This window comes from Macrotis lagotis, chromosome 7 (genome assembly GCF_037893015.1).
Source record: "Macrotis lagotis isolate mMagLag1 chromosome 7, bilby.v1.9.chrom.fasta, whole genome shotgun sequence".
Lineage (NCBI taxonomy): Eukaryota > Metazoa > Chordata > Mammalia > Peramelemorphia > Peramelidae > Macrotis > Macrotis lagotis.
In genome coordinates, this window is record NC_133664.1 from 25,694,820 (window position 1) to 25,715,797 (window position 20,978).

A 20,978-nucleotide genomic window follows, 5' to 3' on the forward strand; every position below is an offset into this window, starting at 1 on the left:
TCAACTCCTTAGGCTTTTGGGCCTCTGCATGAGAGTCGACCCATAAATTTGGCTCAGCAGGAGGTGGGATGGAGAGGAGAGAAGAGAGAGACTCTGAGTGCAAAACAGTATGCTAATGTGGAGTCTTAGAGGGCCAGGAAGGAAAACAAGCCTCAGAGAAAGGACTCTTAGAGGTCTTGGGTGGGTTTGTTTGCTTTGAAGTCTGTAGGTCTGATCGTCTGCTCCCAGGCTAAACTACTTCTCCCCGGGGGAAGGAAAGAGAAATAGGGAGGAGGGGGACTAATCAGCTTTGGTCTCAAGGTGCAACCTCAAAGCCTTCCTCTTCGCTCTCCCTTTCTGAACCAAAAGGAACCGTCGAGGTCATCTGGTGCATGAGCCTCACGCCCCTCCCCAGTACGAATGGAGATCCAGACTCAGAGAACTTAAACGACTTGCCCAAGGTCTCACACACACACACACAGTAGATGGCAAAGTCTCCACTTGAACCGCGCACCCTCTAATCTCCAAAGATTTCCCCAGTGTGATGGTGCCCTCCTAAGTCTCCCCTTCTGGCTTCAGCCTGAGCTTCAAAGCAATCACTTTGTTCACGGTAGATGCGGAGTAGTCTCCTAGAGCTCATCTGCCAGAGGCCCTGCGAGGGAAGCGACTTAGCAAAGCGCACTTGGACTCGGGGAGGTGGAAGGTACCGACAATCGCCTGCTTCCCCTGGGGTCTGTAGAGGGACATGTCTTGGTGAACTCTCTGCTGTCTCTTTAGTGATTTAGTCTGGCTCAGACCCTAAGCCCTGGCTCCTGCCTCACTCCGGTACCTGCCCTCATGGGAGTTGGCTTGCCTCATAGTCCCGTCGCCTCACCGGTCAGGGAGTTCAGCGCCGCGTCTCCAGGAGAGCGTCTTTAGGAGAGGAGGATGCTCAAGAACCATGCAGAGGACTAACTTTTCCGGGGAGGGGGGGGGGCGGGCAGAGGTACCTCTTGTTTCACAACTAGGACTCTACCGAAGAGATGCTGCTGCTGCTGCTGCTGCTGCTGCTGCTGCTGCTGCTGCTGCTGCTGCTGCTGCTGCTGCTGCTGCTGCTGCTGCTGCTGCTGCTGCTGCTGCTGACACAGGTCTTGCCCAAATATCCCAGATCCATGTCCCAGGAGCTCAGGATGGGCGCTAGGGAGTCCGAGGTCCTGCTTTCCAAACTCAGTTGGGCCATATCCTAGTGTGGGTGTGTGAGGGCAAATCATTGCAAGGTCGGAACCTCAGTTTCCTCCCCTGAAGTGAAGGGGATCGAACTCGATAGCCTCTGAGGTTCCTTCCAGTTCTCAATGTTCTCGGTAAACAATAAGCGCCTAATAAAGGTTTGTTGACTGTTCAATCTCTTCTCCTGCTACCTTTGTTCCGGTGATCTTGGCCAAATGAATTCTTGCTCAATCACTAAGAAATAGCGTGAATCCTGAGCAACTGTGGGGGAGACAGTCCGCTCCCCCCCACCTCACAAGCAGGTGTTCTTTCTAAAAAAAAATTGGTTTATATATCATCCCCTCTCTTTCGTTTTCATTTTCTGGTTATATTCCACGCAGGCAGAGAGAGAGAGAGAAGAGGAGAGAGAGAGAGAGGAGAGAGAGAGAGAGAGAGAGAGAGAGAGGAGAGAGAGAGAGAGACTGACTTTTAAGAAACAAAATGCAATGGGATCTTAACTCTTTCCTCTGCAGTCTTTAACTGAAAGGATTCTCTCTATCCATATCTGAGGTGTTTTTCTTTCAACTCTTCCATTTCGTACTAATCATTACCTCCCCCCCCAACCCTCTTTAATAGCTGTTGACATTTGTAAAACAAGCTATGGAAGGAAGTGGGTTACTTGAGGAAGTTTCATTCATATTCAAAGAAAGAAGAAAAAGAAAGGAAGAAAAAGAAAGAGAAAGAAAGAAAGAAAGAAAGAAAGAAAGAAAGAAAGAAAGAAGGAAGAAAGAAAGAAGAAAGAAAGAAAGAAGGAAAGAAAGAAAGAAAGAAAGGAGAGGAAGGAAGGAAGAAAGAAAGAAAGAAAGAAAATGCCTTCTCTCAAGGATCAAGGTGTTTTCTGTGGGGGAAACTAGGACTCCTGCTGGCCTCAGAGAAAGGACTCTTAGAGGTCTTGGGTGGGTTTGTTTGCTTTGAAGTCTGTAGGTCTGATCGTCTGCTCCCAGGCTAAACTACTTCTCCCCGGGGGAAGGAAAGAGAAATAGGGAGGAGGGGGACTAATCAGCTTTGGTCTCAAGGTGCAACCTCAAAGCCTTCCTCTTCGCTCTCCCTTTCTGAACCAAAAGGAACCGTCGAGGTCATCTGGTGCATGAGCCTCACGCCCCTCCCCAGTACGAATGGAGATCCAGACTCAGAGAACTTAAACGACTTGCCCAAGGTCTCACACACACACACACAGTAGATGGCAAAGTCTCCACTTGAACCGCGCACCCTCTAATCTCCAAAGATTTCCCCAGTGTGATGGTGCCCTCCTAAGTCTCCCCTTCTGGCTTCAGCCTGAGCTTCAAAGCAATCACTTTGTTCACGGTAGATGCGGAGTAGTCTCCTAGAGCTCATCTGCCAGAGGCCCTGCGAGGGAAGCGACTTAGCAAAGCGCACTTGGACTCGGGGAGGTGGAAGGTACCGACAATCGCCTGCTTCCCCTGGGGTCTGTAGAGGGACATGTCTTGGTGAACTCTCTGCTGTCTCTTTAGTGATTTAGTCTGGCTCAGACCCTAAGCCCTGGCTCCTGCCTCACTCCGGTACCTGCCCTCATGGGAGTTGGCTTGCCTCATAGTCCCGTCGCCTCACCGGTCAGGGAGTTCAGCGCCGCGTCTCCAGGAGAGCGTCTTTAGGAGAGGAGGATGCTCAAGAACCATGCAGAGGACTAACTTTTCCGGGGAGGGGGGGGGGGCGGGCAGAGGTACCTCTTGTTTCACAACTAGGACTCTACCGAAGAGATGCTGCTGCTGCTGCTGCTGCTGCTGCTGCTGCTGCTGCTGCTGCTGCTGCTGCTGCTGCTGCTGCTGCTGCTGCTGCTGCTGCTGCTGCTGCTGACACAGGTCTTGCCCAAATATCCCAGATCCATGTCCCAGGAGCTCAGGATGGGCGCTAGGAGTCCGAGGTCCTGCTTTCCAAACTCAGTTGGGCCATATCCTAGTGTGGGTGTGTGAGGGCAAATCATTGCAAGGTCGGAACCTCAGTTTCCTCCCCTGAAGTGAAGGGGATCGAACTCGATAGCCTCTGAGGTTCCTTCCAGTTCTCAATGTTCTCGGTAAACAATAAGCGCCTAATAAAGGTTTGTTGACTGTTCAATCTCTTCTCCTGCTACCTTTGTTCCGGTGATCTTGGCCAAATGAATTCTTGCTCAATCACTAAGAATAGCGTGAATCCTGAGCAACTGTGGGGGAGACAGTCCGCTCCCCCCACCTCACAAGCAGGTGTTCTTTCTAAAAAAAAATTGGTTTATATATCATCCCCTCTCTTTCGTTTTCATTTTCTGGTTATATTCCACGCAGGCAGAGAGAGAGAGAGAAGAGAGAGAGAGAGAGAGAGAGAGAGAGAGAGAGAGAGAGAGAGAGAGAGAGAGAGAGAGAGAGAGACTGACTTTTAAGAAACAAAATGCAATGGATCTTAACTCTTTCCTCTGCAGTCTTTAACTGAAAGATTCTCTCTATCCATATCTGAGGTGTTTTTCTTTCAACTCTTCCATTTCGTACTAATCATTACCTCCCCCCCCCCAACCCTCTTTAATAGCTGTTGACATTTGTAAACAAGCTATGGAAGGAAGTGGGTTACTTGAGGAAGTTCATTCATATTCAAAGAAAGAAGAAAAAGAAAGGAAGAAAAAGAAAGAGAAAGAAAGAAAGAAAGAAAGAAAGAAAGAAAGAAAGAAAGAGAGAAAGAAGGAAGAAGAAAAAGAAAGAAAGAAAGAAGGAAAGAAAGAAAGAAAGAAAGGAAGGAAGGAAGGAAGAAAGAAAGAAAGAAAGAAAATGCCTTCTCTCAAGATCAAGGTGTTTTCTGTGGGGGAAACTAGGACTCCTGCTTTCTCCTTCCCTGTTGGAAAGGAGAGAGTACTTTCACTTTATGGTTACAGTCTTAAAAACCTGACCATCTTCTGGTCAATTTTATCTCCTCAAGCACAAAGTAAAAAGAAGCAGCCTCTTTCCTATTTAAACTTGTAAAATAATCATAGTTTCAAAATTAAATAATTATCCTCATGCCATAGTGATGTCATTTCCCCAAGAATTTATTTTAATTTAAAGTTCTCCAATGGAAGCATTTCAATCAGTTTGTCTTTCCCACCTGTTGCATTTTCCATAATTAACAACCATCACAAGCCCCCTATTGTGCCAAAGACAATGTGATGTCCCCGTCTGTTTTTCTTTTTCTCCATTTTGAACCCTTAATCTTTTTTTTTTTAATCTTACTTTCCAAATGGACAGAAATTCCTGGCATAATTCCTGCATCTCTTGGAATAGCAGCCAAATCAGAATCACCCAATGGTTTTGACAATATTGATTTTTCAAGTCTAGGTTGCTTGTTTCATTTGTAATAAATTATTTTTTGACTCATCCAAACCCTTAGCCTTTCCGTAAGATTCATGAAACAAGCAATTATCAGGTGCCCACTGCATGCCGGACAGTGTGCGAGATCCTGATGATACAAAGACAAGAAATGGGAGTCTTTGACCTCAAGAAGCATACATTTTAGTTGAGAAAACACCGTGTGTCTAGGAAGTATATGGACCCATATGCGCAAAGTAAATTAACAATAATAATGGCTAGCCTTTATCTGGGACTTGAAAGTTTGCAAAGTGCTCTACATAATCTAGTCATTTGTAATAGAATCATGAGCTTATTACTTTTCTCTCCAATTTTATCCTTTGAAGTTATCGTAGAGAGGGGAGTAAGGATGATCATTGGGATTTGCAATCTTTTTTTAAAAAAATCTAGATTACACAGTATTGTAGCCTTCCATTCAGCACCTATATGTTATGTTAAAGAGATTGATTCTGGGATTATTTTTAATGTGCATCGTATTTCAGCAACATAGTAAAAAAAGTCTAAGTGAAATTATCTCAGTGTGGGCTCCAGGGGTTGTCACCAGTCACTGCACTAACACTGCTAAGGCTGCCAGACGTCTTATCTTCTGGGGTTTTACTTGAAGAGAAATGAAACCCTAACTAACAATCTTGCATGAATGAAAGCCACCTTGCACTCAGCAAACACACAACCAAGGTGGCAGATCTGGCTATCAGGCCATGGAGTTGGAAGGAGAGAACCAGAGATGGTGAAATAAAAGTTAACAATAACAAAAAGAGAGCCATAGATAAATAGTAAAAAGAACAGCCAGCTACAGAAAACCTATTGACGTTTACTCAGAGTCCAAGAGAAGCACTGGTGACCAGTCAGTGTTGGAATGTTTTCCTAGGGTTAAAGTAGCTCAACAGCAAGCCTGCTTAGGATTTACAAAGTGTTTTAATAACAGAGACAGTGTTTGGATAACACTTTTTTAGTGTGGGTGAAAATAATATAATTTATTGGGACATTTATATGGCCCTTGGTTGTGTATGTGAGAGAGCATAGCGTGGACCATAAAGAACGTGCATATCCATCTATCACGACTGCCTCCATCTCTCTGTATATTCATCTCCAATTTGCATATAATAATGCTGACCGGCCCAAGAGGATTTTCCAGGAAGCTTTCGCAATTCCTTGCACCCTGAAACCAGACCTGCTGACAAGGTGAAGGTCCTGCAGTAAAGTGGGCAACAGTCTCCTATTATCAGGATCAGGAAAGTGAGAATAGGCCCGTGTGAACTTGTCCAGGACACTAGCTCCAACCCTGTGCAAATCGTCATGGGATCTCTAAGAGCTACACAGCAGGCTGGGCCTCCCTCACTTTTAAGGCTTGCCTTCAAAAGGCCCTGCTTGCCACACTGGAGTGTGAAAGGTGCAAGGTTTGAGCTAACCCAGCCATCAGTTTGGGGGCTGTGGTTCCAAGGAGTCTCTGTACTCCAAGCCTGATGTTGATATGTTTTTTGTTCTGTGGATCCCAATATACTGTCAGTGAAACCACATAAAACCAGACACCTCTCAATAAATGTCTCATTTAGCTTCATGGGTGCTTATGGGTGTAATTGAAATCAAACAGCAAACACACCATAAAAGCTCTGGTATTTACCTACCCAAATCTAAGGATTGTGTTCTTTTACATTTTAATTGAAGCATTTTCAATAGTTTTCATTTTTAGCACCCTCCCCTCCAGCTCATTCCTTAAAAAGTCTATTCTTCTTTTCACCCTATGGCTGGGCTAGGAGGGAGTGGGGGTGGGGAGGGCTACAGTTTCTCTCACTATAAATAAAGTTTCTGGTGGAAACTCAAAAGTGTCAAATGAAGTTCACGATTATTTGCTTGTCCTCCTTCCATAGCTGCAGCTTCTCTATCAAGGAAAACTGAATAAAACGAAGCATAGTGTTGCCAAACTCTAAAAATCCAAATATCTTATTTTCCTATTCTCAATTGATAACATTCATAACTAAATTAGCAACATGAGAAAGCATTGCTTATTGGAAACAATAAAAAAAAGGTTTAGATTCCAGAAGGCCTGTGATCTTAGACTCTAGAAGGCAAACATAGGAGAATTTTGACTTGACTCAGTTTCTACATTTGTAAAATGGGAGTGGAGGGCTCTGATGCTAAGTTTAAAAGGTATTCTCGTCTTAACAATTCTGTTTGGGGAGCACAGGAAAGTAGGGAAGGAAGGCACCTTGAAGGACAGTCAGGTTGACTCTTGAGAACTAGCAGATCCCTATTCCCTCCACCAGCCTAGAACCCGGGATTCAGCCAGAAGTGATGCTGGACACTCGCTCGCTCTCCAAGCCCTCAGAAGGCGAGCAGCAGCTGCCTGAGACGAAAGCCTAGATTTCAGATAGGCTGAGAGAATGCAAAGCACTAGGAGCGCCCGTTTCCTCCACTTGCAATCCCGGGCGATGCGAGCGAGCGCTCGTTTCGGAGTTCCCGGGCCATCTGGTAAGCCGACCTGGGTAGAGGTGGCGACACTTCCCTCTGCACCCCCTTGACCAATCTCCTATCCAAATGTACAGCGAAACTTCACTCCCAAAGTCCCCAGAGCTATTAGGGGGTCGCTGCCCAGTCCTCCGAAAACTTCACCTTCCAGAGTCAAGGAAAAAAATAGATGGGGGAGGATAGGGGGGAGGGGTGCAGAGAAAGGGGTGCACCCAGCTCAGGAAAGCTACTCAAAGGTCAAATAGCCTTCGAGTAGAACTGGGAGAGGGAAGAAGAGAGAGCAAGAGCTCTGGGGGGTTCAAGGGCACAGTTCTGATCCCCTTTGGGGCTCAAGACGCGCACCCAGAGGCTCCGCCGTTCCAGGCCGTGCTTCTGACCCTGACCTTGTGTTGTGCCTGGAGATGTTGAATGACCGAGAGCCTGTGCCCCCTCGAACCGCCCCCCGAGCCCACCTTTCCTTACCTCTTTGGCGGCGAAAACCTGCGTCCGCCTTTCCAAACCCCAACCCCGGCCGCTGCTCCCTGAGACGCGAGACAGCCTGCGAGTTCCTATCTCCCCTCCGATCTGGGGGATGGAGTGAGGAAGGAGGAGGAAGGAGGCGGAGGACGAGCCCCTCTTTGACTAACGTGCGGTGGTGGCTTTTCCCCAATCCACACCGTGCCTTTGTTGCTCTTTCAACATTTCTGGGGGGCCTGGGGGGGGGGGTTGCCATATCCGGCGTTGGCCGGGCGTCTGCCCTTTTCTCCAGCATCTTCGGGATGGTCGGGGCCGCAGCGTTGTGCCCAGCTCCACAGAAGCGTCATTCGCCCGCTCTCCCAAGCCTGGAGGGAGTGTGGCGGACCCGAATAATTGCTTATTAACAGCGAACATTCGTGGGTCCCTCCCCCCCCAATCGCGAAATTGTATGCGCCTGGGTTTTCTCCTACACGTGTCCACATGCCCATGTATGTAACGGGCATTGGTCATGTATGTGAGCTTTCTGGTTTGCTATGGGCGCCCCATTAAGAGCCGGGCAGCTGGGGCAAAGGGCTTAATTCAGTAGCCAGCTGATTAATGCACTAATTATCCTGCCTTCTGGGTTTGACTACAGAAGAGAGGCGCGGGGTGGGGGGGCTTGACGCCTCTGCTAACGGGGAATAATTGTGTAACGATGCAAGACCCGATTTCAGATGAGCCGCGGGGGGCTGCGGCTGGGGAGGGGCGGGAAGGTGCTGCCGAGGCCGTGGGAGCCCGGAGCCGGCCGCGTCCCATTTGGGACTGGGAGGCTTTTGTCTTGTTTGGGGGCTTGAACTCCAAACCATGGCCCGGGCGGCCCAGGGACGCGGCGGGGAGGGGAGAGGAGCTCCCAGCTCGGGATCCCTTCGGCTCCGTGTGGCCAAAAGTGCGTCCTAAGTGGACATTCGGGGCTGCCCAAAGCTTCTCCAGGGGAGGGGAGGGAGCGGGACGGCTGCGGGGCGCCGACAGGACGGATCCCGAAAGCTCGGCTCCCCTCGGGCTGGGCATAGCTGCGAAGGGCAGGGAGAGGGCGGGGGAGGTGTGCAGGGGCGTCCTGCGGCACCGAACGGCGAGCGAGTCGGCCCCGTCCGTCTCCGCTTTCCCGGGGAAGGGGGCCACCCGGCTCCCACGTCCCTTTTCTGACTCGAGTTCGCTTCCAGGAGCCGCGGCAGCAGACCTGGGCTCCCGCGGCTGCGCCGCGCTCCCCATCACCCCGGGCACCCTTGGAGAAGCGCCCGGGGCGTCTGCATCCGCCCTTGACCCCAGGCCAGGGGCGCCCCGAAGGCTCCCCACTGTGGGGGCAGCTCCCTAGCAAGGAGCCCCCCCGCCCGCGCTGGCTGGACCCTTCGCCCCCCCCCCCCCCCGTCCTTGCGCCCCTCTTCTGCCCTTCGCGCTAAGCGCCCAGGCCAAGTCCGGGCGGCGTCCCGCCGCGGGAGCCCACGGCCCAGAGAGGGAAGAAAAGAGAAAGAAAGTCACAGGTGACTTGTTCCAATTAGTCAACGTCTAATTAAATTAGTGTCAGATTAAGGCAGCCAATCGGGCGGGCCCGGAGCGCGGAGAGGGGGGCGGGGGGGAGCGCGGCCGGGCCGCCAAGCCCCTCCCCGGGCTCGCCTATATAAAGTTGGTGGTGGCGGCCGCGGCCGCTGCCCGGAGCTCTCCAGCCAGCTCGGGCTGCCAGCCAGCGGGGACGGCGGGGCCGGGCGCGGGGCCGGCCAGCGCGGGAGGGCGACCCGCGGCCGGGGGGCGGCCCGGGGGGCAGGGCGAGCGTCTCGGCGGCCTCCGGGGCCCGGCCGGGCGTCGGGGCGGAGGATGCAGCTGGGGGAGCCGCTGCTGGCGGGCGCCGTGCACCTGCCCGGCGCCCACTTCTACCCTCTGGAGAGCGGCGGCGCGGGGGGCGGCGCGGGGGGCGGCGCGGGACCCCCGCACGGCGGCGCCGGCTCCCCTGCGCAGAGGCTGGAGGCGGACAAGGGCCCGAAGAAGTTCCGCGCGGGCCCGGCGTGCGAGGCGGGCGCGGGGGGCGGCGCGGGGGCCGCGGCGGGGCTGCTGGCCGAGGCCGAGGGCCCGGACGGCCGCAAGGGCTCCCCGGCGGGGGACGAGGCGCTGCCGGCGGCGGCGCGCTACCCGCTGGACGGCCTGAGCCCGGAGCGCTACTACCTGCCGTCCCCGGGGCCGGCGCCCGCCGCCGAGCTGGCCGCGCCCTGCTCGCTCTTCCCCTACCCCGCGGCGGCGGCGGCGGCGGCGGCGGGGGGCGCCCCGCACGGCCCCGTCTACGCGGCCCCCGGGGGCGCGCGCTACCCCTACGGCTCCATGCTGCCCCCCGGAGGCTTCCCGGCCGCCGTCTGCTCGCCCGGCCGGCCGCAGTTCGGCCCCGGCGGCCCCGGCGGCCCCGCCGCCTACCAGTACGGCCAGGCCGGCCCCGGCGCGCTCTACGGCCCCTACCCGGGCGCGGCCGCGGCCTCGGGCTCCTGCGGCGGCCTGGCCGGCCTCGGGGGTCCCGCCGCCGGCCTGCGCGCCCAGGTCTACCTCTGCAACCGGCCCCTGTGGCTCAAGTTCCACCGGCACCAGACGGAGATGATCATCACCAAGCAGGGCAGGTGGGTGCCGGGGCCCTGGGGCGGGGGGCGGGCGTGGGGCTCCCGACCCTCCCCGAGCCCCCCATCCTCGCCAGTTGGGGGGGCCCTTCGAGGAACCCATCCTGATCCGCGCCCCCTCCACAGCTGGGAGCCGCAGGGCCCCGACGGCTCAGGGCTGGGCTCCAGCCTGGGCAGAGGGGGGAAAGGAGGTCGGGGACTCCGAGCGGCCCCAGCTCGTGTTCGTCCAAGCCCCTCGTCACCCCGAGCCGATGAGATCCCAGCCCCCCCCCCCCCAGAAACCCCCGGCGTCGCCGTCCCGCCCCGGGGTGGCCGGCCACACGCTCTCACCGCTGAGGGAGACGCCAGAGCGCGGAGACTGAGCCGGTCCAAGGGCCCCGGGCCCTTCCCCGACCAGCTCCCCGGCCGGCCTTTGGCCGGGAGCACGTCGGAGGGCCCGAGGTGCAGGAGCTCGAAACAAAGTTCTGCCTCAGTCTAGTAAGAATGACTGGACCTCCGCAAGGTCTGCAAAAGCGCTTTGTCGCCCCGAACCACCCGGCTCAGTCGGATCGCCAGACCCATTTCACGGCTGATGGGAGGGGGGTGCAGAGAGACCAGTGCACCGGGACCTCTCACCACTGACAAGTCTCGGAAGCGGGTTAATAACCGGGTCCTCCTGACACCTAGCTCCAAACCCCAGTGAATTAGACATTAGCTACCGAAGCCTCCCGTTTCTCTTTCTTTCTTTCTTTCTTTCTTTCTTTCTTTCTTTCTTTCTTTCTTTCTTTCTTTCTTTCTTTCTTTCGTTCCTTTCTTTTTCTTTCTTTCTTTCTTTCGTTCCTTTCTTTTTCTTTCTTTCTTTCTCTCCTCCTTTTTCTTTCTCCCTTTGTTTCGTGTTTGTTTGTTTGTTTCTTTTCCTTCCTGTGGCCTATAAATAAACCCATTCCCGGATATGGTTCCCTGGATTCTGCCGCCCTCTCCCTGACAGTCTGCCCCCCACCCCCCACCCCATGCATACATACATTCACATGGGCACTTTGTGCCTGTTATCGTTCCGGAGGTCAAACTCGATAGGCCTAAAGTCCAACTGGCTCCTGTCTGTTGGGAAGGAAGGCCAGAATTGGGGAAGGAATTTCCCCGTTCCCCCTTTGGCTCTCTGGCCCGCTGGCAACTCGCTTAGAGTTCACCCTTTCTTCTTTCTTTCCAGGAGGATGTTTCCTTTCCTAAGCTTCAACATTAATGGACTCAACCCCACAGCGCACTACAACGTGTTTGTGGAGGTGGTGCTGGCCGACCCCAACCACTGGCGCTTTCAAGGGGGCAAATGGGTGACGTGTGGCAAGGCCGACAACAATATGCAGGGTGAATACGTCTGGGGGGGAAGTAAAGTCGGGAAAGGGGTGGTCACAGAAGAGTGAAGTTCCCCGGGGCTATATTTGCATAATTCTCATTTCTCACTCTCAGTTCTTTACAAAGTGGGAGACTGGAAAAGGATCCTGGAGCTCATCTCATTAACTCACTCATTTTACTGTTGAGAAAAGGGAGGCCAAGGGGCGGGAAACAGTGAACCCAAGGCCACAGAGCTGTCAAATCGCTGAGCCAAAATCCAGCCTGGACTCCAAGTCCAGTGCTCTCTCCCCTGTAGAATAGCAAAAGTGCACGTCCCTTTTTCGAAGAGTTCTCTCCAGACCTCGGGGTTCAAAGGAATAGGTAGAAGAGAATTTCTATGGCAATTGTGCTTTCTTATACTTTCAATTATTTTCAAAAGACCAAAGAGCAAAGTCTATTTTTGAGTGGAACCAATTTTTCTGTTAAAAAAAAAAGTTTTCTGTTGCTCTGTGATGCATCAGATGGGACAAAAAGTCGCAAGACAGCAAGGATGATTTTTTTGCAAATACTGATCGACCTCCAACTATTAAAAAATGGATCCGTCCAAGAGCCGGATTTGCTTAAAATGGAAGGCAAATTTGGTATGATAAAACCAATTTAAGTTCGAAAGGACAAAGGCAGGTAAATGACATCCCCCCCCCCGCAACAAGTGATATTTTCTTTAAAAATCACCCCAGAAACTGACTTCTATGAAATATCGACCAGTATAGCCCAGCAAGGGGCATTTAGACTTTAGTGTTTGTATCTGAGTTTCTTTTGTATTTTAGTATGAGTTTGGGGTTCATTCTTTTGTCCAAAGAAGTTTGAAAGTAGAACTGAAAAAGGTTAGAAAGGAAAGCAAATTCCTGTCTGGGAATAATGAAGAATGAAAATGAAATAATCATGAAAACTCCTTTGAACGTAGCCATTGAAGGAATACAACATAGTTTTTCAATCTCTACTCTTTAACGACCCACGAAGAAACTCCAGCAACCCTAGAGATCGAGACAGATCTCACTTTTATCCTGCTTTCTTCTTTTCCTAGGTAACAAAATGTATGTTCACCCCGAGTCTCCCAACACTGGCTCTCACTGGATGAGACAGGAAATCTCCTTTGGGAAACTAAAGCTCACCAATAACAAAGGAGCTAATAACAACAACACCCAGGTAATGTGGCCCGGGGTCCTCCAGACCCGCCTCGGAAATGGAGAGACTTGCGGTGCTAAGAATCTTTAACTCTCGGCTAGATCCTCTCAATGATGACTAATTCCAGTTTCTTTTCCTCGCCACTTTCTGCCCCAAACCCAGTAACCCACCTTACAACATCTTCCTGAATTGTTGGTACTGATCAAAGCCTGCTCTTCTAATGGGACATTAGAGACAATGTCTCCCGTTGGGTAGATTTCTGCACTCCCTGGAAAGTTCTGGATTTTGTCACTAATTATCAGCCTGAAATCAAAACCTGGTGGTGCTGGGAAATGGTGGCCATCATACCTTTTAAAAAGGAATTTAAGGATTGTTGTATTAGGGGGAAAGCCTCCTGAAGCACAGTGTTCCTACATTTAGAGCTATAAGACCCTTTAACGAGGAGAAATTTGTTTAACTCTCTCAGATGCCTTTCTTGATGTCGCTATTCTTTTCCCCACTCCCAGATGATCGTTTTGCAATCTCTTCACAAATATCAACCCCGGCTTCACATTGTAGAAGTGACTGAGGATGGGGTGGAAGACCTTAATGATTCCTCCAAGACTCAGACATTCACTTTCTCTGAGACCCAGTTCATTGCTGTGACAGCTTACCAAAACACTGATGTGAGTCAGTCCCAAAGACTGGAGAGCCCCTTTTTTGCACTGAACCCTAAATTAATCCCCAAAGTACTCAACGATTTTTTTCTCTCTCTCTCCCCCTAGATTACCCAGCTAAAGATTGACCATAATCCATTTGCAAAAGGTTTCAGAGACAACTATGATTCGTAAGTATAGCTCTATTCTTCAAATAGTTACAGAAACATAGATTTCAAGGTCCAAAGGCCCTCAGCACCATCTAGAATCCCGAGCCCTCCTTTTACAACCCCAGAGAAGTAAAGTGACCTGGCTAAGGTCACATAGGGAGTAAATGGCAGAGCCAGAATTTGAAGCCAGGTCCTTTGACTTCACATCCGGGGCTCCTTCCTGGGCACCACTTTGCCTACTTTTAGAAGAGAAACACCTTCATGCAAAGATCCTTAGGGTTTTATTTTGTTGCCTTTTGGTTTGCTGTGACTTAAATCGGCTGCTTGGCTTCCTTTAGAAACTTCCCCGAAAAGGTTTTAGAAAATTTATATACTTTTTTAAAAAGTTCAGTTGGCTTAAAATATATGGACAGTCTCCAGAGAAAGGAGAGAGAAATGGCCATTTGAAGTCACCCCTGTTCTAGGTTTTAGAAGATTTATATGTATTTTTTAAAAGTTCAGTTGGCCTAAAATATATGGACAGTCTCCAGAAAGAGGAAGAGAGATGGCCGTTTGAGTCATCCCTGTTCTGAGTTTTAAGTTTTGAAAATTTTATTAGAAAAAAGTGTGTGGGGGGAATTCTAGTAATGCTATTTTCTACTTAAAAGCCAAATATTACATTTTGTTGAATTTTCACAAAAACAAAATATGTGCCACAGTCAAAAACACAAACTATTCATTAAGCTAGAAATTTCAAACATTTCTTTACGGTTCCAGATTAACTACAGAAACAGTAAACAAAGTATATTTTATTTATAAAGAATCTAAGTTTTAGAAAATTTTAATACTTATAAAAAAAGTTCAGTTGGCTTAAAATATATGGACGGTCTCCAGAGAGAGCGAGAGAGAGAGAGACGGCCGTTTGAGTCATCTCTGTTCTAGCATCTACATAAAGGAATTGTTCACATCTCGTGATGGATATAGGGAGGGAAAGATACCAGGCTGGGGTAGAAGTGAGACTAAATAGATAGACCACTGCCCGCCTCAAGCTGCCCAGGACCCTCCTGCCCCTTCCCGTCCGCCCCTCTTGGCCTCTCCACCCTCCCTCTCTGCCCCCAAGCCTCTTTCAGTCCTGGGAACTGGAGTGGTCAGGAGTGATGGCAGGGTTTGGGGTTTTGTTTAAGTGTTTCTCTTTACGTTGTAGCATGTACACGGCTTCCGAAAATGACAGGTTAACTCCATCTCCCACGGATTCTCCTAGATCCCACCAGATCGTCCCAGGAGGGCGCTACGGAGTACAGTCCTTCTTCCCCGAGCCTTTTGTCAACACTTTACCTCAAGCAAGATATTATAACAGCGAGAGAACCGTCCCCCAGACCAATGGTCTCCTTTCCCCCCAGCAAAGCGAAGAGGTCTCCAACCCTCCCCAGCGATGGCTCGTGACTCCTGTGCAGCAACCCGGGAGCAACAAACTGGATCTAAGTTCCTACGAGTCCGAGTACTCTTCGAGCACCCTGCTCCCTTACAGCATTAAATCCCTCCCCCTGCAGACGTCTCACGCCCTGGGCTATTACCCTGACCCATCCTTCCCTGCCATGGCAAGCTGGGGAGGTCGAGGTTCTTACCAGAGAAAGATGGCAGCTGGCTTGCCATGGACATCCAGAACCAGCCCGCCTGGGTTCGCTGAAGACCAACTCTCCAAAGAGAAAGTCAAAGAAGAAATGAGCTCTTCCTGGATAGAAACGCCTCCTTCCATAAAGTCTCTAGATTCCAATGATTCTGGGGTCTACACTAGTGCTTGCAAGAGAAGGCGGCTCTCTCCCAGCACCTCCAGCAATGAAAACTCCCCATCGATAAAGTGCGAGGACATAAATGCAGAAGACTATAGCAAAGACACTTCAAAAGGCATGGGCTACTATGCTTTCTATGCAAGTCCCTAAAGCATTGCCTTGCTCCTGTAACAGTGGCCACTTTTTTTCAGGTGGACTTGGTGCGTGTGGTTGGGTTTTTTGGTTGTTCTGTTTTGTTTTGTTTTGCCTAGGTTGCCAAAAAGACTTTGCCTCCCACCTCGAAGCTTACCATGTGGTGCAATTCTTTATAGAAGGTGCCAAAGCATTTTGATTGCTGCAGGTCATGGGGAACAATCTAGTAGCTTATTTTTTTTAAGTGTCATCCATTAATGACTTCTACAGATTTGACATTCTGACTCTCAAGGCTTTAACCACTCGGTGTATTTCTCGGAGACACTAAACCTTCAGCGAGGTGGACTGGAGGCCTCTGAGGGTGGGGTGTGGGGTGGAGGACCAGCTTGCAGCCAGCCCCCATTTCTCTTTCGAAATCTCTAAGCCAATCAGAGACAGAGTGTGGCCAAGGCTTTCTCGTTCTGGAGGAGCAGAGGTGGACCTCACCCTTGCACTGAGGTCTCTGGCAGTTCCTGGGCCTGGTGAGATCTAAAGTCTGGGAGAGGAGCAGCCCTTCGGTAAAGGTCCGAGTGGGACGTTGGCCTTTCTTCTCTTGCTCTCAGGCCTGCACAGTTAGCCTGCCACACTTCAGAAAAGCTAAACCCATTCTATGGTTGGCATTAAAGGAGCCCCATGGGAGGGGAGGAGGTCACCAAAAATAGAGAATTAAAAGTGTACAGTTGTGTGTGTCTAGGTACACTGTAGAATACTGTGGAATCTCTTGTACAAATAGTCTACATAGGAGTCCTGCTAAGATCATGCCAAGTTGGTGCTTTGGCCTTGTCAAAGTTTTTCAGAATACTGGAGGCAAGAGGTCTGACTCTGGAGGGGGGTGACATTCCATGCCCCCCCCCCCCCAGTACTTGGGAAAATAACCAACCCGGTTACTTTGTAGGTAGGAAAGAATGTCTTTCAGCTCCCCTGTACTAACTTGAAGATGTGTTTCCCAATAACAGCAAACAAAACTTCAGTTTCACCTTTTCCCCCCTTTCTGGGTGATGCTCTCAGTTGCAAAGCCAGTGCACCTGTTTGAGGCTTTTTAGCGATTTGGGGTTTTGTATGTACAGTCATGGTCATTTTTAATAAATGTGGTGCAGTAGGGGGAATGGAGCTGACTCTTCTCTCTGTATGCACGGAAACATTTGTTTGGGGGGGGGTCGGGGTCTTTAGGAGCAGCTGGTCTCCACCCGTGGCCACGAGGCTCGGTGCTGGACAGCATCCGGTTCTCCCCTTTGCTCAAGGACCTCGAGACTGGGGCTGTTTTCCTCTCTGTCACTTGAGGCCGGAAGAGAAAGGGGGAGGTGAGGATGGGATGAAGAGGGGAGAAGGAAGAGAGGAGGAGGAGGAGGAGGAGAAAAAGAGGAGGAGGAGAAAAAGGAGGAGGAGAGGAAAAAGAGGAGGAGAAAAAGAGGAGGAAAAGGAAAAAAGGAGGAGAGGAAAAAGAGGAAGGAGGAGGAGGAGAAAAAGAGGAGGAGAAAAAGGAGGAGAAGGAAAAAAGAGGAGGAGAAAAGAGGAGGAGAGGAAAAAGAGGAGGACAGGAAAAAGAGGAGGAGGAGAAAAAGAGGAGGAGAAAAAGGAGGAGAAGGAAAAAAGAGGAGGAGAAAAGAGGAGGAGAGGAAAAAGAGGAGGACAGGAAAAAGAGGAGGAGGAGAAAAAGAGGAGGAGAAAAAGGAGGAGAAGGAAAAAAGAGGAGGAGAAAAGAGGAGGAGAGGAAAAAGAGGAGAGGAAAAAGAGGAGGAGAAGGAGAAGAGGAGGAGAAGGAAAAGAGGAGGAGAAGGAAAAGAGGAGGAGGAGAAAAAGAGGAGTGCTGCTTCCCAGGTGCTGCTGGGATGACAAAGCCCTTGGACTTCGGGGAGCCCAGTGCAGCTGCGAGGGCTGAGGAGGGGAGGGCGGAAGAGGGAGCTTGTGAATCCGGCGTTAGACCCCAGGTGGGTCTCTTTGGGGGAAAGGAACGCTTGGCTCCGGAGGCCCCGGCTTTGCCCAGCCAGTTGTGGGCAAGGGGAGTCAGCTCGTCCTGGCCTCTTGGGTTTGGGGGCAGGGGTGGCAGGAGGTAGCCACCAGGCTGGGGAGGGGGGAGCAGGCCGGGCGCATGCTTTGCACCCGCCCACGTGGGCTCCCCGGGAACCCCCCTCCTCCCCGACCCTTTTAGAGACCCACAAGTTCCTGTCCCGTCCCCCCCCCCCCCGCTCCGAGCCGCAGGCTGAGCAGAGCCCGCTCAGATCGCTCCCCCCGCCCCCCCACCTCACACCTCGGGGGTTTTTCGGAAATTTGTCAAGCCGCGGGCCCGGGGGGCCTTTCTTCGGAGCCCGCTTCCTCCGGACCGGGGCCCGGGTCGAGGCCGAGGGAGGAAGCCCGCTGAGGGGCCGGGCAGCCTGCCCATGCCCAGGCCCGGGCCCGGGCCTCCGAGGGGCGCTCGGGCCCGGCTTTCTGCTGCACCTCGTTTCCGAATCTTGTTCTCTAACTGTGCATTTCCAGGAGGCAGCTGCCGCTCGGAAGCCGCTGGGGCGGGGGGCCGTGCCCCCCACTTCACCCCGCGCCCCTTCCCTCCAGCCCCCCTTTTGGTCCACCGCCTCCCAGCAACAGAAATCGTTGCAGAGGGGGATCCCAGCCCCGGCAAATTCCTGCTCCACGGGGAATGGGACCAAAGGAGGCCTCAAGAGATAAAGGAGCCGTCCCCAGCCCCCCCCCCCCCCCAGCTTCTTCCCCACGGCTGTCTGGACCCGCACCCGGCTTATCTGAAGAAATGCTTTTTCTCATTCTCTTGTTATTTCCAGACCCCAGCGGTTAGACGTCCAGGACGGCAGCGGAGATTTGCTAAGTGCGCCGCGGGGAAAGGCAGCTGCTAAAAGGATTAGACTGGAGCGCAGTGCAAACAGCCCCAGCCTCTTCCGCACCCAATGAAGGCGGCGAGGCGCTCCCCTCCACCTCTGCCCGCCGCCTCTGGCCTCCCCCTGCAGCCCTTCTCTCCTGGGCTTGCTGGACCCGGCTAAGGGCTAGAGCCCATTCGGCCAAAATGCCGCCTCTCCAAACGCTTCCCCGCGCCCTCCGAGTTTAAAATCACGCTAAAGCCAAAGGAGACAGTTCTTCTTCGCACCCCAAGACGCGGGAGAAGACGCACGTTTCCCGTGGGGGTGGGGGTGGGAAGGAAATCTTGGGGGAACTTGCCTTGGAATTCCTGGATATGTCCTAATCTGCCCAACTCGACCCTACCTATAAATTCAAACTCGCGGGAGGGGGCCTTTCAGCTCTGGGCCGCTCCAAGCACCCCGCGCACACTCCGAGCCAGGGGGCGTTTCCTTCATCCTCTCCTCATCCTCCTTCCCAGGCGTTGTCAAAAGCCAATTACCAGGGGGAAGCAGCGTCGCGGCACCAGGCGACCCGGGCTTATTTCAAGTCCCAGTGTATTTTTGCACTGTACAGTAAAAAAGAAACGGGGACTTGTGAAAAGTCCTCACACTGTTTAATAGAAACGTAAGTGGCTGAGTGGCCCCAATTAACACCTTGTGATGATAAGGCATTCCTAAGATGGAGTGTCAGACACCAAATTGTGAATAAATGTATCTAATTAATCCTCCTAGGATGACACCGATAAACAAGCCTATATTTAAATAAAGATCAAGGGCTCCGGATGGCTCCTATTGTTTACATCCCTCCCCCACTACCAGACCCAAACCAGATAGAAGTTGCCGCGCAACTGTGGCTGTGTTTGCTCCAATCTGTCCCCCTCTGGCCTCCGCCACAGGGGCTGAAGATGGGAAGCTTGACTTGGCCTTCCTCCGGGACCCAAGCACAAGCCGGGAAGCTGACGGAAGGCCCCGAACCTTCAAGCAAAAACGTTGGGCTTTTAGTTTATTTTTTCAATGGCATAGTCATTTCACCCCTCATTCTGCCCGGCCTCCGTGACTGCACAAAACTGCTTCTACCGGGAGGTCCTCCCTTACTGTCTGCTTCAGGGAGTGCCGAGAGAAGCCAGGAGTTGTCCAGGCCCCTCTGGCTCCGCTGCCCCCTAGAATTCCGCGGGCGCGTCCTGCACCCACTCCCAGGTGAATTGGGTCACAGAGCTGGAAAACAAGGACAACCAAGCTGAGACGCATGAGGAAGTGAGCAGAGGAGAGGAACCCACTAAGGGGAAGCCGAAGACTGACTGCCCCCGTTTCAAGCGACCCCCCCCCATATGTGAAGCTTCTCGGAGGGACTTTATGAGAAGCTCGTTGCCCCCACGAAGGAAGTCGCTTGAGCTAGCTCTCCCCAACCCACCAAGCACTGCTGTTCTTAGGGATCCAGACCTCCTATGCTTGTCTTTCCAAAGGCAGACTCCCCCCAACTGGAAAACTTGATTCCTCCCTCCCTTCCCTTCCAGACAGTTCTCGAGTTCCCCTCCCTCTCAGTGTCACATGTAAAGCAAACTTGCATTAAGGCAGCAGCTTCACTGGTCATTGGCTCCGCGGTCTCCTCTGGCCGCCTGCTCTTCTTTGAATGACTTCCACTCACTGTCATTCATCTGAGAGACCTCAAGTGGTTTGGAAGACAGCAGGGGGGCAGACAGCACCCGGACACGAAGGAAGGATCAAGGATGGAAGCCCCCCCCCGGGGGGCCCCGGGACCTTCAGCCGGACCAGTGGCGGGGAACCTGCCCGGAAAACATGGCTGACCCAAGCCCCCAAGGACTCCAAGCTGCTGCCGCTTTCCCCCAGCCTTGGTCACTAGAGAAAGGCAGGGCGCACCTGAGTCCGCAGCTCCACACGCGCCTGCTCATGCCAACGGGCTCCCGGGGCTTGGGGGGGGGAGCTTTTCCCTTTGGTGTGCTTTCCAGTTGTGGCTAATAAGACTGATTAAATGCGCAGATTAGACTGATTAAACTGCAGCACATCTGGTTCAAGCCTGCGCCCCTCTCTCCCCACCGTGGGAAAAATTGATGGAAAATTCTTTTCAGATTATCGTGTCTGTCTCCACTTCTGTGTTCCTGTATATATCTGCATCTGGCTCTGGCTCTTTATCTCGGTTTCTGTCTCTCTGTCTCTACCTTTCTCTCTCTCTCTCTCTCTCTCTCTCTCTCTCTCTCTCTCTCTCTCTCTCTCTCCCCTCCCTCATTCTGTCCCTCTCCTCTCCCCCCTCCCTTGGGACCATTTGATGTATCTATTATCTATCGATCCAGCTGTCCAAAGTTCTTACAACGGAATCGGACATTAAACTTTAATAATTTCAGGGACTATCAAGCTATTCCTAGGTGCAAAACAAAATCCCCACCAGTCACCACACACACACACACACACACACACACAGACACATACACAAATACACAAACACACACAGATACACACAGACACACACAACAGACACATACACAAACACACAGACACAAATACAGACACGCACAGACAGACAACACAACAGACACAAACATACAAACACACAACACAGACACAGACAGACACAAACATACAGACACACACACACACACACACACACACACACAATCTTTGAGTAGCATCCTGCACAGTCCTCTGTCTATTTTCAGTTGATGTCCGTTTTACACCAAAAACAAAAGTGCTCTGTCCCTTTTCGGAAAGCTCTACACCGTCTTCAGAATTTCGTCTAACATTCCCATCAGTGAACGTGCAAGGCTTCGGCCTCTCGCCTC

At 51.9% G+C, this 20,978-nt stretch overlaps 1 protein-coding gene across 1 annotated transcript; it reads left to right on the top strand.

Moving 5' to 3' along the window:
- Positions 1-9,317: 9,317 nt before the first annotated feature.
- On the top strand, positions 9,318-16,438 carry EOMES (eomesodermin). Its single transcript, XM_074195204.1, has 6 exons — positions 9,318-10,102; positions 11,286-11,440; positions 12,492-12,613; positions 13,099-13,257; positions 13,357-13,418; positions 14,581-16,438. The coding sequence occupies exons 1-6, from the start codon at positions 9,318-9,320 to the stop codon at positions 15,314-15,316; spliced, it is 2,019 nt and encodes a 672-aa protein (XP_074051305.1). The 3' UTR covers positions 15,317-16,438.
- Positions 16,439-20,978: the final 4,540 nt, after the last annotated feature.

Excerpts from the sequence above, each read along its gene's own strand:
- EOMES (XM_074195204.1), top strand. The coding sequence starts at position 9,318 with ATGCAGCTGGGGGAGCCGCTGCTGGCGGGCGCCGTGCACCTGCCCGGC. Across the intron at positions 10,103-11,285 it reads ATCATCACCAAGCAGGGCAG|GAGGATGTTTCCTTTCCTAA; the intron begins GTGGGTGCCGGG and ends CTTTCTTTCCAG. Across the intron at positions 13,419-14,580 it reads TTCAGAGACAACTATGATTC|CATGTACACGGCTTCCGAAA; the intron begins GTAAGTATAGCT and ends TTTACGTTGTAG.